The sequence below is a fragment of the Pezoporus wallicus genome, unplaced genomic scaffold (genome assembly GCF_028554395.1).
Source record: "Pezoporus wallicus isolate ANWC-B61680 ecotype Strahan unplaced genomic scaffold, APGP_CSIRO_Pwel_v1 contig_8013, whole genome shotgun sequence".
NCBI classification, from domain to species: Eukaryota; Metazoa; Chordata; class Aves; order Psittaciformes; family Psittacidae; genus Pezoporus; species Pezoporus wallicus.
Genome location: NW_026636761.1, coordinates 117,020 through 131,496, shown reverse-complemented (window position 1 = coordinate 131,496; position 14,477 = coordinate 117,020). Strand labels below are relative to the sequence as shown.

The 14,477-nt window shown below is 44.7% G+C and overlaps 2 protein-coding genes across 3 annotated transcripts; one reads left to right on the top strand and one right to left on the bottom strand.

Annotated features, from left to right (window-relative positions):
• The first annotated feature begins 5 nt into the window (after nt 1-5).
• Nucleotides 6-3,786, top strand: DOLK (dolichol kinase). The gene is made up of 2 exons (XM_057401480.1): nt 6-80; nt 1,949-3,786. The coding sequence occupies exon 2, from the start codon at nt 2,030-2,032 to the stop codon at nt 3,623-3,625; it is 1,596 nt and encodes a 531-aa protein (XP_057257463.1). The 5' UTR covers nt 6-80; nt 1,949-2,029; the 3' UTR covers nt 3,626-3,786.
• A 1,655-nt stretch (nt 3,787-5,441) lies between these two features.
• PHYHD1 (phytanoyl-CoA dioxygenase domain containing 1) lies at nt 5,442-12,344 on the bottom strand. 2 transcript variants are annotated; one of them, XM_057401478.1, is made up of 11 exons: nt 12,288-12,344; nt 11,309-11,467; nt 10,707-10,782; nt 10,539-10,586; nt 8,904-8,959; nt 8,654-8,716; nt 8,536-8,557; nt 8,043-8,171; nt 6,199-6,315; nt 5,926-6,052; nt 5,442-5,739 (listed from the first exon to the last, which is right to left on the bottom strand). In XM_057401478.1, the coding sequence occupies exons 1-11, from the start codon at nt 12,318-12,320 to the stop codon at nt 5,694-5,696; spliced, it is 876 nt and encodes a 291-aa protein (XP_057257461.1). In that variant the 5' UTR covers nt 12,321-12,344; the 3' UTR covers nt 5,442-5,693. The 2 variants fall into 2 exon arrangements, with proteins under 2 accessions (XP_057257461.1, XP_057257462.1); XM_057401479.1 differs by lacking the exon at nt 11,309-11,467.
• Between the last annotated feature and the right edge of the window lie 2,133 nt (nt 12,345-14,477).

Sequence of the window (14,477 nt, the reverse complement as noted above, 5' to 3'; positions counted from 1 at the left end):
CGCCGCGCCGCTCTGCCTCCCGCCCTCTTCCACGGGGTCATGTGACAGGCGGCAGAGCCAAGATGGCTGCGTCCTACGAGGTGGGTACCTGGTGGCGGTCGGGGGAGGCCGCGGCTCCTCGGCGGGGCCTGGGGCTCACCCGGGTAGCGGCTCCGACACCCTCTGGGAGTGTTGCGGCCGCCGTCCCCGCTGTGTCCCCCCGCGGCTTCTTAGCGGCGAAGGCTGGGTTGCGGGATGCTGCGGCTGGGGGGAGAGGAGGAGGAGGGCGGCGCGGAAGGACAGGGCAAAGGGAGCCCGCGGCGCTGCGGAGGACACAGGGAGGGGAGGAAGGACACAGGGAAGAAAGGGAGGAGGCAAGTGCTGCAGCGAGGGGCGCGACTGCTGGGCGTTTGGGATCACGTTGCAGCCGGGATGCGAATAACGAAACAGGCAGAAAACGCTTAATCCGGTTTGAAACTGGGGTAGTGAGTCCCGTTCGATGTCTGAGTGTGGAAGTGCTGAGGAGCTTCACGCTACCTAAGGAGGGAGTGGAGGAGAGACCTGCAACAGGTAAATGAAATAATTCAGCAATGAAATACATCGTGTTGCAAACTCGCAGGTCAGCAGCTTTTAAACCTGCGTCATTAAAAGAGGAGACTTGCGTTTTGTGGAGTGAAATTCATCCTTGTCTTATAGCCGAGCTGGCAGGCTGCCTGCTGGGGGAAGCTGTCATGTATCATTATTGATGCAAGAGCTGGGTTGCAACTTAAAGTTGCCAGACTGAGTGGGAGATCTTTGTCAGTCTGGCTGGCATGTAGTATTTACCCTGCTTCTTCTCAAATAACCCTTAAGCTTCTCCCTCCCCTGGGCTCGGTAAATGACAACTGGGACCCAAAATCCATTATTGGTTGTCAGTAGATATTGCCCGAGCCAGTTCTGTTTAATTATATGATTAATTCTTCTCTCACATGCCGTTTAAAAATGAATTGTGATGGCAGAAAGATTACACTTGGCCTGATCTAGCTGCATAGCAACAGTAAGCATATTGAAATCATTTGGCAAGCAAATACTTCAGGCTATACACATGAGGATGCCAGAAAGCTATCTATTAATAATTTAGAGTTTTCAGTACAAAGTCATAAATAACCAAACACTCCAGACCCACACTGTCTGTTTGACAGTGCAAACTTTAATAGTTACCCAGTAATAGTACTTCTAAAATCCCTCAGATCAGATTTATAAACTGGTGACACCATTCAACACTGAACGAAACCCACACAAGGACTTCAAATAAACTTCTAGCCTTCCATGAAGGAGCTAATCTCTGACTTCGCTTATCTTGACAGTTCTGGTAACAGATCCAAGTTAGATAAAGTATGCCCTTTGACAATGATTTTTGTTTTCATGACTGTGATGTTTTCTTTTCTACTTCTGTTGTAAATACCATGCAGCATTATGAAACACCTGCTGCAGTAGTGGAATTGTTCAATCGTAACACCAGTAGCAGAAGTACACAGGAGTTTTTGCAGAGCAGTGGAAGGAAAAATAGTTAATAAAAGGAGGAACATTCTGTAAAAGTACTGGCAAAAGTACGTACAAAATTAGGTTCTAAAATTACCTTTGAACTTTTAACTATATTTCAGATTCACACCACCATAATGAAGCCTTCTGGGTATGGTTATGACTTCACAGTGCAATTCAGAGACACTGCAACAGAAACATTTCCAACTATCTGAATAGCCCAGCATTCAGTGGTTCATTTCTGTCACTTTAGGCTGACTTCTCCAGTTTTGGGGGGCAGACACCCATTTTGGCTGAGCCGTTACCTCACTGGCTTTTTCTTTCTTCGCCTGTGTTGACAGTTGACACAGAAGCTCAGTTTAAATGGACACTTAAGAACAAAACAGCTGTGCAAAAGCTTTAGTTTTTCTAGTAATTTCTTCACTTGTGTGCTTTTTATTGTTGATAGGGATTGCAGTAACATGAAAAGGAATTCTTCCTAATGGACAACAACTGAACAGATCGGGACTCCTGAGGAAGATTTTGACAGATGGAGCCACACTGGACTGGAATCATGTTAAAGAAGCCAGTGCTGGTGGAATCCCTGATCGTGTTCGTCATCGTTCTCTTTGTGCATGCAGCGGTGTGGGACCGGTATTCCTGGTGCGCCGTCGCCCTTGCCATCCAGGCTTTTTATGTCCAGTTCAAATGGGACCGTCTGCTCCAGCTGGGTGGGGCTGTATTCCAGTTCCGTACAGCAGCAAACAGTGGCCTCCTACCAGCTAGCATGGTCATCCCCTTGCTGGGGATAGTGATGAAGGAGAGGTGCAAGGCTGCTGGCATTGTGTACTTCGAACGCTTTGGCATAGTCGTGGCTTCCACTGGCATGCTGGTTGCTCTCTTCCTGTCAGTAATAGCGGTTGGCATCACAAAACCTGTGCCAACCAACACGTGCATACTTACTGGTATTGCTGGCAGTATAATTATCTATACCATGAAGCACTCTTTGACGGTTTCAGAAGTGATAGAGGTCCTAGAAGTGCTGCTAATTTTTGTCTACCTCAGTATGATCTTGCTGTACTTGTTGCCTCGATGTTTTACGCCTGGAGAAGCATTGCTAGTTCTTGGAGGTATAAGTTTTGTTCTCAATCAGCTCATTAAACGCTCACTGAATGTAGTCGAGGGCAGAGGTGATCCCATAGACTTTTTCCTTCTGGTAGCAGTTGTTGGAGTTGTTCTTCTTGGGCTTTTTTTCACTGTGCTCTTCATTTTCATGGATTCGGGTACATGGATCTCCTCCATGTTTTTCCACATGATGACAGCAGTGCTAGGCTTAGGGGTCATCATGCCTTGGCTGTACCGACTGATACAGAGGAACCCTTTGTTCTGGCTACTCCAGTTTCTGTTTCAGACGCAGACAAGAGTTTACCTTCTTGTATACTGGACCTTTTTGGCTGCTTCCGCATGTGGCATAGTTTTCTACCAGAATGCTAAGAGATCATCTGAATCTAAAAAACACCAGGCCTCGACTATAACCAGGAAATATTTCCATTTCATTGTTGTAGCTACTTATGTTCCTGGACTAATTTATGACCACCAGCTTCTCTACGTTGCTGCAGTACTGTGTCTGGCAGTGTTTATCTTCTTAGAGTATATTCGGTACTTCAGGATCAAACCATTTGGCCAAACCCTTAGGCATCTGTTGTCTCTCTTCTTGGATGAAAGAGACAGTGGACCTCTGATCTTGACTCATATTTATCTCCTCCTTGGTATGTCCCTCCCAGTATGGTTGTTTCCCAGAGCTTGTGCTCCTAAAGGTACCTTGTCCGGGGCAGGAGCACTAGTCCCTTACTCTGGGGTGCTGGCAGTAGGGGTAGGGGACACTATTGCCTCTGTTTTTGGCAGTACAATGGGGGAAATCAAATGGCCAGGAACAAAGAAGACCTTTGAAGGGACAATGACAGCTATTTTTGCTCAGATCATTGCTGTGGCTCTTATTCTGATCTTTGACAGTAATGTGAATCTGAACTCCAGCTATGCCTGGATTTTGGCATCTGTGAGCTTAGTTTCTCTTTTAGAAGCTTACACGACCCAAATTGACAACCTTCTGTTGCCTCTCTACCTCCAGATAATGTTTATGGCATAGAAGTGCTTCCAGGAACAGAGGTTTCTCCCTTTCTAAAGAAAAGTGATAATAGAATATGCACGGTAACAAGAGCTGAAAGCTGATCTGAACACTGCTTCTGGTACAGCAGATAAAACTGTTAGAAATTAAAAGACCAATTTTAAATAAAGGCTTTGGTTTGATCTCTGTTTATTGCCTTTGAAACAGCATGGGCTGTTTTGTGTTCCCCCCAGAACACAGACATGACTGACAAAAACAGTATCTGTGTTTAATAATCCAGTGTGGATGTCCAGAGGAAAAAGAAGTAGAGGAAGAAGAGGTAAGTCAATTAGAGGAACAAAAGAAATAAGGAATAAGCAAACCTCTCAGGTGCTGCCACGTCTGTACTGTATCAGAATCAAAACCTTTTGCTGTACTGAGTCCTGCTGTATTGTATTGCCGAATATGTTAATTCCTTCCTTCTGTCTAAGCATGATTTAAAGCATGTGTTATAATGAGGGTGGCCACACAGAGTGAGTCCAACTGTCCCAATGTACCCAGTCACCAGGAGCCACACTAATGCACTGCAATGCACGAACAGAACTTCAAACTCAGTAGCTGTAACAGCTGAGTTTATCCAGGCTGGGTGAGGAGGTTTGAGAAAGCAAGTGACTGTTTATTCCAAGAAGTACTAACAAGAGGGTTGTAGTTTTAGCCCTGGCAGTTTACGCAGCAAGAAGAATGTTTTATCTTTAGCAAGATTTTAATCTCTCAGTTCATTTGGAATAATATTCAATAGGGGGAGGAGAACTAAGCCAAGTCACAGATAAAACTAATCACACGTTGATCACAAAAGCAGAAAACCTGTTAAAGTCAATAAACTTTTCTAATGCTACTGAAGTTTTCTACCTTGCACATTTTTTCAGCTAGGTGTTTCATCAAATCATTTATAAAAATGCTTCTATCAACAAACTGAGTAAACCCATTTAATTAAAAAATTGTAACTCCCATTTTATGGCCAAAAAACCACATTCATTTTTATGTATTAAACACTTCTGTACCTACAATCTTCCCATCAGTTCACCAAGCATCCATTAGAACAGAACACAGGAGCACATGCCCTCCCTGCCTTTTTCCTTCCCCTGAGAAGTATCCAAGCAGAAGATTTGCATTCCAGGATTCCTGTTTGCAGGATGAAGTTAACTTCTGACACTTCTTTTATTCACTTTTGCGAACACTTTTGTGGGAGTTCAAGATACCTCACACAATAGTGTCCTGCAGTCCTAGCCCTGAGACTGTCTTGAGTGAGAATAGGACTGGGGTGCAGTGAAAGTAGTCCTCTGGGCCAGCAAAATACGCCCCAGGATCTCATACTGCGTTTGTCCCTGCAACAAACCAGGACTCAAACAGCTGAAAGGCAGCATTGCCCAATTTAACACCTCCATGGGCTCTTGAAATTCCATACTGCTTTTCCTGAGGATGTTAAAAGATTCTTCAGAGTCGTTTTTGGTTAATAACACATAATTTCAACATGACTTTAAGAACTGTAGATTTTAATCAACACACCCAGAGATCAAACACTCAGCTACAGTTTACTACAAATACTTAGAAGATTGATTATAGAAGCAGACTTTCCATTTCATTTTGCCTACAATAGGATTATTTTAATCACTGTTATTCAAACAATAGGACAAAGACCTAAGGATAAAAGTCAGCTGTCTTCACATGACACATTCGCCTGCATTGCTGGGATTGACACAGCAAAGAATTGCACTAGACAAGCTCTTGACCTCAACAGAAAGGAATACGGAGTGTCTGCAAGAAGAAACACTTCTTAACTGATCCCAGTCAAGGTCTTTAATGGTCCATTCTCAACACTGGAGAGATTTCCTTACCAAAAGGGCTGGATGACTATTCTTATACTAATAGGGCTCACACTGCAGTAGAAACTTGTCTAATGCAGGGGTATTTGGCTATGTCATGGGTCCCTGTTCTGAGAAGAGGATAAATTAATCTCAAGAGCTGACCTAGTGAAAGATGTATTTAAAGGGAACGAATGATCAGAAAGGAATATTGACCAGCTATTGTCTCCAAAAGCCAATCACTAGCTTCAAGTGTAGAGCGATGGAAAAGGCAGTTCAGGAGTCGGCTGGAGCCTGGGAAGTAAGGAAGAGGTAAAAACCAAACTTCAGAGATTGTTCCAGTTCTGTGGGTGTGAAATCAATGCTGAGATACTGCCAACAGAAACTGTATGACATGCAAGACCACCAATGAGTTTATCCTGGCTGTTGCATTGATAAAGCTCTACTTTCCTCAGCTGCTTGTCGGGATGGTGACCTTACCAGTTCTCTTTGCTCCAGCTGGTGTCTTTGGCTTCCATCACATGGAAAGTGAATGCGTGGCGAGAAGACTCCGAGCTGTTCAGTTCACTCTTATGGACAACTTCACCGTGGATGAGAATGAGTCCTCCTGTTTGAAAGAAACATCTGTATTCCTCTTTTTCACATTGTGAGTGCTAGCTTTAAAATGTGAGGGAAGTTGCAAGTGTTCAAATACATTTTTAGCTCCCTTATTTCTTGAGCTGTAAAGCAGACGTGTTTGGGGGTTGTTTGTACCTTTACTTATAGGCAGAGGTATGAACTGGTTGTCATCGTAGGCCGGATCCGATCCTACAAACTCTACACACGTTGAGCTACCTGAAGCTGCACGGACCATTCTGCGGGTAATTCCTCCTGCAAATCCACAGAATAAGCAAACACACATCAAAATTAAACAGCTGGCTATATTCTGCACCGCAAGGAACACCAGCTGGCGATGATAGGAACATTATTACAGTATATTCAGTCTTTTCCTTCGTAATTTGGGAGGGTTTTTTCATCAAGCAAAGATTTAGAATTTTCCAGCTGTGGCAGAAACTGATGAAACAGCTGCCTTTTTGCCTTTCTAGCTCTTTCTGTGCATTACAACACAGCCCTTTAAGAACATAAATAGTTATACACTTCAGCAAAGCCAACCTTTCGTCCATTTCTCCTTTCTGTAAGAGCATAAATTGCAATCAGAGGGCAGCTGACTCCAGAATTCATGAGGGAGGAGTACCTTAAGATTAAGAGCACTATGATTACACTCACTGAGTAAATGCTTAGGTGAGCACCAGTTTAAAGCTCATTAGTGTGCCCTAGAGGCAATGAAAAACAGAAAACTCTGCTTATAACCCAATAGTGGTTACACACACAGAGCAACAGCCATCAGACACAACCACCAGTACGTGAGCCTGTGCTGTCTGGTTTTGTGTGTGTTCCCCTAGGACACTGACTGTTTGCCAATGGCTTGGATGGTGTCCAAGTGATCCTTGCATAGACTTGAAGGCTTTCCTTGTTCACTGAAATTCAGACCAGTATTTGACAGTTGTGTGTGTAAGAGCATTTTTATTCCCATTACATCGGGCTGTAAGGACTGAACAGTTTTGTAAGGGGGGACGGGGTGGAAAGAATGATTTCTCAGTGTATCCCTACTCTAGAAGGCAAAAAGAAGATTATTACCATTTGCAGTCCAGATCAAACTTGGTGAACTACAATCAAAATTGAGGACAGAGCACCAACATATTGCAATGACGTGTTTCACTACAGGGGAAAAAGAGCCCTGTAGGTTAAGACCTTCTTTACATTAAAGTCTTAACATTCAGTGGCCTAGCAGGTGAAAAGATACAGGAGCAGTTTTAATGGGCCTCACCTTTACAGATTCTGGCTTAAATAAATGATCAGGATGACTGTCCTTCCTTTCCCAGTGCCCTGATTTCTTTGTTTCTAGGCTAAATATCAACTTAAAACTAAACACAGTGTCAGGCATGGGCAGCACCTTTTTTTGGTTAAAAAATATTGTTATATAGGGATGCTGGGGAGGGACTCTTCTATTAGGGCCTGTAGTGACAGGACAAGGGGTAACGGGTTCAAAATTAAACAGGGGAAGTTTAGATTGGATATAAGGAGGAAATTCTTTCCTGTTAGGGTGGTGAGGCACTGGAATGGGTTGCCCAGGGAGGTTGTGAATGCTCCATCCCTGGCAGTGTTCAAGACCAGGTTGGATGAGGCCTTGGGTGATATGATTTAGTGTGAGGTGTCCCTGCCCATGGCAGGCGGGTTGGAACTTGATGATCTTAAGGTCCTTTCCAACCCCTAACTATTCTATGATTCTATGATATTAGACTCATCTGGGGGACTAGTGGCCCAGAGCAAAGGGAAGGAGCTCATAACCTGCTGAAAAACATGTCTGTAGATTTGACAACAGCACAGGAGGAGATCTTTGTAGTAAATAAAGTTGTTCTTTCAACAAACAAGGACATAATGTGCTTCTGCAGGCACTGTGCAATGCAGAGACCATAACACAGTCTGCGTCACCCTCCACTCTTTAGCAAGGAGATGGCATGTGTTTCACAGCACCCACAAAACACTACAACTCTTACTGGTGTGAGAGCCAGGAATGAACCACAAGCATCCATTCTCCTGTGTGGCATCCTCCAGGGCGATCCAGAACCCCAGGATCCTGCCCAGGGGCTCTGTGTACAGGAAGGTGGCATCCTGGTGTGGTGTCACTGCAACAAGAGACAGGCATTAAGAGTCTTTTAATGCCTGAGGAATTCAGTGCCGTTAGAAGGACAACAGGCTTGCATCTCCCTGAATTCTCGACCTACCCTGCCCACCCATCTATCATACACATTAGGTCTGTCATAGAAATACCACCTTTCAGCCTGCTGGAAATGTAAAAGTAGCTCTTTGTTCAAGCTGCATATGATGTGGAAATACTTCATAAAACACGGATGCTTTTTAATCGTTGTAAGAAGATTTGGACCGCAAACCTCACGGGCTTAAGCCTGATTCTGAGCATTTTTCCTGGTGATTTTCCTTTCCTAAAGCAGTATTATCTTCAGTGTGATATAGAGACAATACAAGTCTTACCTTCACCACCAATGCCAGGTTGCTGCAAGGAAAGAAAGGTGATGTGTGAAGAGTTTCACAGCTTCCCACCTAACAGGGTCTTATTTCTTGAGTGACAAGACAACTTGAATTACTGTACCTTGAAGATATACATGCTTTGCACAACTACTGGTCTCTCAAGGCCTAATTTTCTTCCCAATTCCTGCAAGAAAACTTTCCAAGATTTACCTTTGCTGTTTCCTGCACACTTTAAAGCCTTCTTCTTTGAAGATACTTACATTTTCTTTCACAGACAAAATTACTATCCTTGGGAGTCAAGAAAATTCACTGCTCCATCGTTTATTCACACACACACAGAGAGACCATTCTAGGAAACAGTAACAGCTCACCTGCACCTTGGAGGAGTGGGTGACTTGCTTGAAGACAGGATCATAAGCATGTAAAGCTGAGGGGAAATAAAAGGCTCAGACTGAAGGTTTCATTAACTGAAGGGACTTGGCAGCTCACAGTGGATGAGTTGCAGGGCTGACAGCCAAGCAAGATAAAGTGCAGCCAGCAACTTTCATCCCTCCTAAGAGTTGTTATACATGGCTTATCACACCTCAGGTGGTATGACACTTATAGAAAGACCAAAAATATAATCACTCACTGGCCACAAACTGCAGCCATGTAAGAATAGTATACAGCAGTGAATAAAACCTGACTGTTATGGGATTAAGCATTATATTATGCAAATTCTAACATGACAACCAGTATATATGACCCTGAGGGTGAAATCACGCTTTAAGAAACACAGTTCTTAAAACCTACCAAAGAAAGTAATCGCTATAAAAAAAGAGCTAAGGCTCAGCTTTGATGCCCTTTAACCCTTGTAGCCCACAGGTCAGAGCTGTTTGCATATAGATGCTTGCTACAGCCCAGCTGTGACAAAACCCTAAAGCAAAACCTTGGGATCACGCCTCCACCTCATCCCGACTGTATTTGCCACAAGGACACACAAGCGGGTCCAGCAGGGGCTGCTCCTGAGCAAGGGATGAGGCCGAAGTCAATCAAATGCAGTCACGACAGAAAATGAGTCTAGAGAAGCCTTTTGAATGGTTAAGTTGCTGAGTCAGCAAGCATCTACAGTTGTTCTCACTTCCCCTGGAGAAAAGCTGAAGTCTAAGGGAATGGCAGGGCCTGGGAAGGGGAGTGGTTTTTTCTGAGAAAACCAAAGGACCAAGAACTCTCAGTACTGAACTTCCAAGTTCAGTCACGTTTAACCTGAACAAGGTTCGTGCATTAGGAGATGTGTGAATTCTGCTCTCATTTTCCGTGTACTGTTTGAAAACAAAAAGGGATCAGAACGCAAGTTCAGTAGTAGGGAGAGAGGAAATAGGTTAAACTGAAACCAGTAAAGGTGAAGAAAAGGTCCTGGTGACACCAAAGGGGGGAGGACAGCTTCAGTGTTGACAACCCACCACTGCACAGGCCACAGAAGACAGTTGGAACTGTACTGAATGCGAGTCTTAGTAAATCTTTCAGAGCAATGTCTTACATAAAAGGGACAAGGGCTGAAGTCCAGACTTTCACGTGTCAGTGACCCTGAGCTATGCACAGCTGAAAAACCTCTTAAAAGAGTTCTCCTGGAAAGGATCATAACAGGATATTTCTAAGTCTTTTGACAGCAGAGAGTGAGGGGCAACACAGAGAACTACAGAGACAGTGACAGAGCGATGTGGGGAAAAGCAGCGATGTGTAGAAATCACATTGGAGAATTTAACACAGAAACCCAGAGTAAACCAGCCCTGGGTTGCAAAGACAGGAGCTGCGTGGCCACAATGGTAAGAGGGGGGTGAGGTTTGTGGTGTTTGATGCAGTTGTTCCCAGGAGGCACAAAGAAGCCACAGAAGAGGGAGGAAGTCACTTCCCTGCTCAGAAAGGTTTTAACTCAGATGGCCAGGGTTATTATGATGAAAGCCTCATATCTGAAAACCACTTCCCTCTTTCTCTGTCCCTCTCAGAACCCCATCCTTTAAACATACCGTGGCCAATCTTGCTGACAGATTTCTCCTTTGGAATCAGAAAGTTACCTATGAAACAAAAGTAGAATTTAAAATTGTTTGCAGAGCAGGAATCATCCCTAGAGCTGGAAACTGGCCCCAAACCCTCACTCCAACTTGTGTTCCCTCCCTGTGGCTAACAGGGCTTACCTCTCTCATCCAAAACACCTTTCTCAAAGAAGAATCTAATCTTGTCTCCACTGGTTAGGAAATAATCCGAGCTACCCTGCCAGGGATAAGAGCCCAGTAAAGATTGTGTTCTTGTAAAAACACAAATGAGCCTTCGATCAAAGCATTTATACTCACCTGCATCTTCATCCCATCAAGACGCAGCATAAACAAAGCACAGTCAATAAAATCACTCATAAAAAGGCTTACCACAATGCTAAATGTCGTGGCATTGATTAGGACTTTACAAGAACCTCTCACATTGAGGCTACCCTTGTTTTTCTTTTGCTGGCTGCCCAGAAAAGAACCTATGTTCTGTCAGCAAAACAAGCACAAAGTGATCTGTGAGAGCTGCATGTGGCTAGTTGTGAGGGCTGGAAGCACACATCCTCCCCCGTCCTTTGCCATCCAGTAAGTTCACCACCAAATATATAGAAATCAGGAGAGCAAATGCCTCCCCCAGTGTTACATTCAGTTAGAAGAAAGAGTCCTGCTCCCCCAGAGTGAATCCTGAGCAGCAGTTTGCCTTTTCCCTTCTTTTTTTTCCAATGCTCCAATGGGGACTGCCCTGCCCTCCTTGGTACCTGTGCCTGGAGCTGCTCCTTTTCCTTGGTGGAGAACTCAGTGCGGCAGTGCGGTGGCACTTCCATCTCCTCTATGATCCTCTGAATCTGGTTCCTCATGCTGTCACACTCCTCTGAGGTGAAAAAATGCTCTAGGACAAGGAAGCCATCCTCGTGGAACTGGAAGAGATGGGGTGACTACTTTCCTCCTGAGCATGCTGGAGAAGCAGCACAGAGCAAGAGAAAACAGTTGTGGCTCTTTGCTGTGCCTCAGCTCAGTGTGAAAACCAACCCAGGTTCAGCTCTGCAGCTGCACAACACGCTTTTAAGTTTCAGTTTCAGGAGGGGTTTCTGTTGTAAAAAAGATTGTTTATTACCAGGCTCAGACTCTATGCAGTTAAGCACAACGTATCTCGGCTCCTCAGTTCACAAAGCAGGGAAGGTATCATGGCTAGAGCCATTGTGGTTTAAGATGTGCAGCCAGCAACTATTTAATTACAACACCTGCTAGCACAAACAGAGCAGTCACACCTGTATGCCAAATAAAAGAGAGATTCCTTTACAAGCTGGAAAGCGTTGTTTTCTCTAAAGGAATAATCCCTGGGTAATTTCTCATGGTTGACTACACAGTGCCTTACAAAACAAAGTGAACTCTGTTGGCACTACTGTTTCTTTATATAGAATACCCTAGAGATTATCCTTTGGCAGGCAGATTTCGAGTTCACAGCTGAGATCTGAGCAGCAGAGACAGCAGGGCACAGGAGAAATTCCTCCAAGACCTCTGTGGGACAAGCTGCCCTCTGGAAGAGTTTGTATCCACGGCAGGGTCCTCACACACTCAAAATGGATGTAGTGCAAGAAGCTGGGAAGAATATAGAGCATTTGTAAAGCAGATCTTTGCTAGACCTGGCCACAGGTTAACTAGTGGTGACCGTGTCTTACAGGTATTGTCACCTGCCTGCGCACAGACACGCTCCTTCCCCAGGGTGCAGTCCCTTACCTTTTGGATCTGATGCTGGCTCACAAATGCCATCAGGGGCAGAGGCTCCCAGGATCCCACCAGGCTCTGCAGGGCTGACTCCCCGCCTCTTCACGTGATTCTTGTCCCAGCATGTGATAAAAGCAAGCACTGGGCAGCCAGGCTGTTGCGCAGGCGGCGGAGCTGCCTCTCAAGGAATTCTGTCCCATGTCTGACCGTTCCTGGTGGGGGACATTTGGGGTTTTGCTTTGGCTCTTGGTGCTGACACAAAGTGCAAACAAATTCTGCTCAGATGCAGTCACAAACTTGATTCGCTTCTTAACTCCACTTTAAGAGTAGAGCAGTTACAATGGTAAATGCAGTGGTAAAATAACATAAGGAAGGTAAAAGAAGATTCAAGTGGGATGAAAAGAGTTAAAAGGTTTTAAACACATTTAAAGTACCAATTCAGGCTTCTTACAGTGTCCTTTTCTGCTCGGTCAGCGAGTCCTGCCTGCGCTTCAGCATGCTCACCTAAGAGGGATTCCAGCAAGCCAAGAGATGACAAGTGTCAGCCTAAAGGGTGTTGAAGCTAAAGAGTTTTGACTGAGGGTTTGGCAGCACTCACAGGGAATATCTCTGCTATCTTCACTCACAGCCACTCTTTGGCCATTTAGACCTTCACTTGCTCAGTTCACCCTCCCGCAGCTCCAAATGTGCATGTAAATCAGTAAACCCAAAGCCACAGCCCAAAGCACAGAGAGAAAACGCCGAAGTTAGGTTTAAAAAGCAGGAGAGTGAAGAACAGATGCCAGCCCAGCGGTGGCGCTCCCCACCAACGCATCCTTCCCAAGGCACAGGAATCCATGGGGAAAGTTTTTCTCTTTGGCTTTTGCAGGAAACTCAAAAAGCATCCTTTAAGCGGCACTCCACAATAAAATAACATCATGGGGGCAGTTTTAGGCATCACCCAGAAGAAAACCTAGCAAAATGGAGTGCAAAATGCACATGGGAAGATGTTTACTTTCAAATATATTTGCAAGCGACTGCAAATCCATCTTAAGAGATGCTGCTTGAAAAAATGAAGTTCTCTATTCTGTGAGGGTATCAACTCCAGATAAAAATCCCTCAGTATCTTGTTCAAGTATTTTTCCTTCACACACACACACACCCCCGCAGAAGGGGAATTCAGTGTTTTCACTGGAAAAGCTCTGGTTTTGAGCATTCACAGCTTATTTCCAAGCTTTTCTCTGCACACAAGAGGATATGAATTGGATAGTTTAAAAGGCTACATTTTGCCAGGGACTTTGATCACTGGGCTACAAAAGTGGAAAGGAAACAAACAGCCTCCAACGCAGCAACACTCAAAACCATAATCAAGTAGTTCTTCCTTCCTGTTAACAGACCCCCAGCAGGTGATGGAGCCAAAATGGTTTTTAGGAAGACATGTAAGCGATGGATAAGAACCTTGCCTGTAACTCAGTCTGGTGAGCATCCACCTCACCCCTCACTGGCATGTAGCAACCCTGGAGAAACATGCCTTCTACACACAACTCCCGTGCCACTCCTCAGTCCCTCTGCCTTACCTTGGTCATTCATAACGTCCCGTACTTCTCATGCCCTGGCATTTCTTTTTGCAGCAATTTAGCACGTCATCTTCTCCACTCCCCGACTTACACATACATGATGACTTCAGAAGCTGATTTAGCTCACATGCGGTGACAACCACAGCTTTCCTGTTCTATGGATTGCTTTGAGCAAATCAAACAGCAGATTGCAGCACGCAGTGCAGCAAGTAGCAGAAAACAACTGACTACATACACCAGGAGAGGCAACCCATCTCAGCTACAGGAGCATTCATCAGTGTTTGTCCTTAGGAGTCCTCCAGATCTTCACAACACTCCAGACACGTTCCCGTTTTGAGGCTTAGAATTACATTTTCAGCAAGAGGAAAACCACCCCTGCCATATAATGCCCCCAAAGAGTCAAAGTGAAGGATGTCACCTTTGTAAATACCTCCTCTTCCAGTAAGCTTAAATAAGGAAGGTAGAAAATTCTTGGACAAAACTAGGAAATGGTCCCTTTTTCCTTCCCCTTGGAGAGCTCTTTTGCAGACTAGTTAAACCACATTTTCTCCTGCCAGCTCCACCAGAAAACTGCACTTCAAGCAAACTCCATTTGAGGCTGACAAAGGCCATCCCATGTGTGTATGAAAGGTACAGGAGCCAGTGA

Excerpts from the sequence above, each read along its gene's own strand:
- DOLK (XM_057401480.1), top strand. The coding sequence starts at position 2,030 with ATGGAGCCACACTGGACTGGAATCATGTTAAAGAAGCCAGTGCTGGTG.
- PHYHD1 (XM_057401478.1), bottom strand. The coding sequence starts at position 12,320 with ATGGCATTTGTGAGCCAGCATCAGATCCAAAAG. Across the intron at positions 8,960-10,538 it reads TGTCAGCAAGATTGGCCACG|CTTTACATGCTTATGATCCT; the intron begins GTATGTTTAAAG and ends ATTTCCCCTCAG. Across the intron at positions 6,316-8,042 it reads CATTCCTGGCTCTCACACCA|GAGGAATTACCCGCAGAATG; the intron begins GTAAGAGTTGTA and ends GTGGATTTGCAG.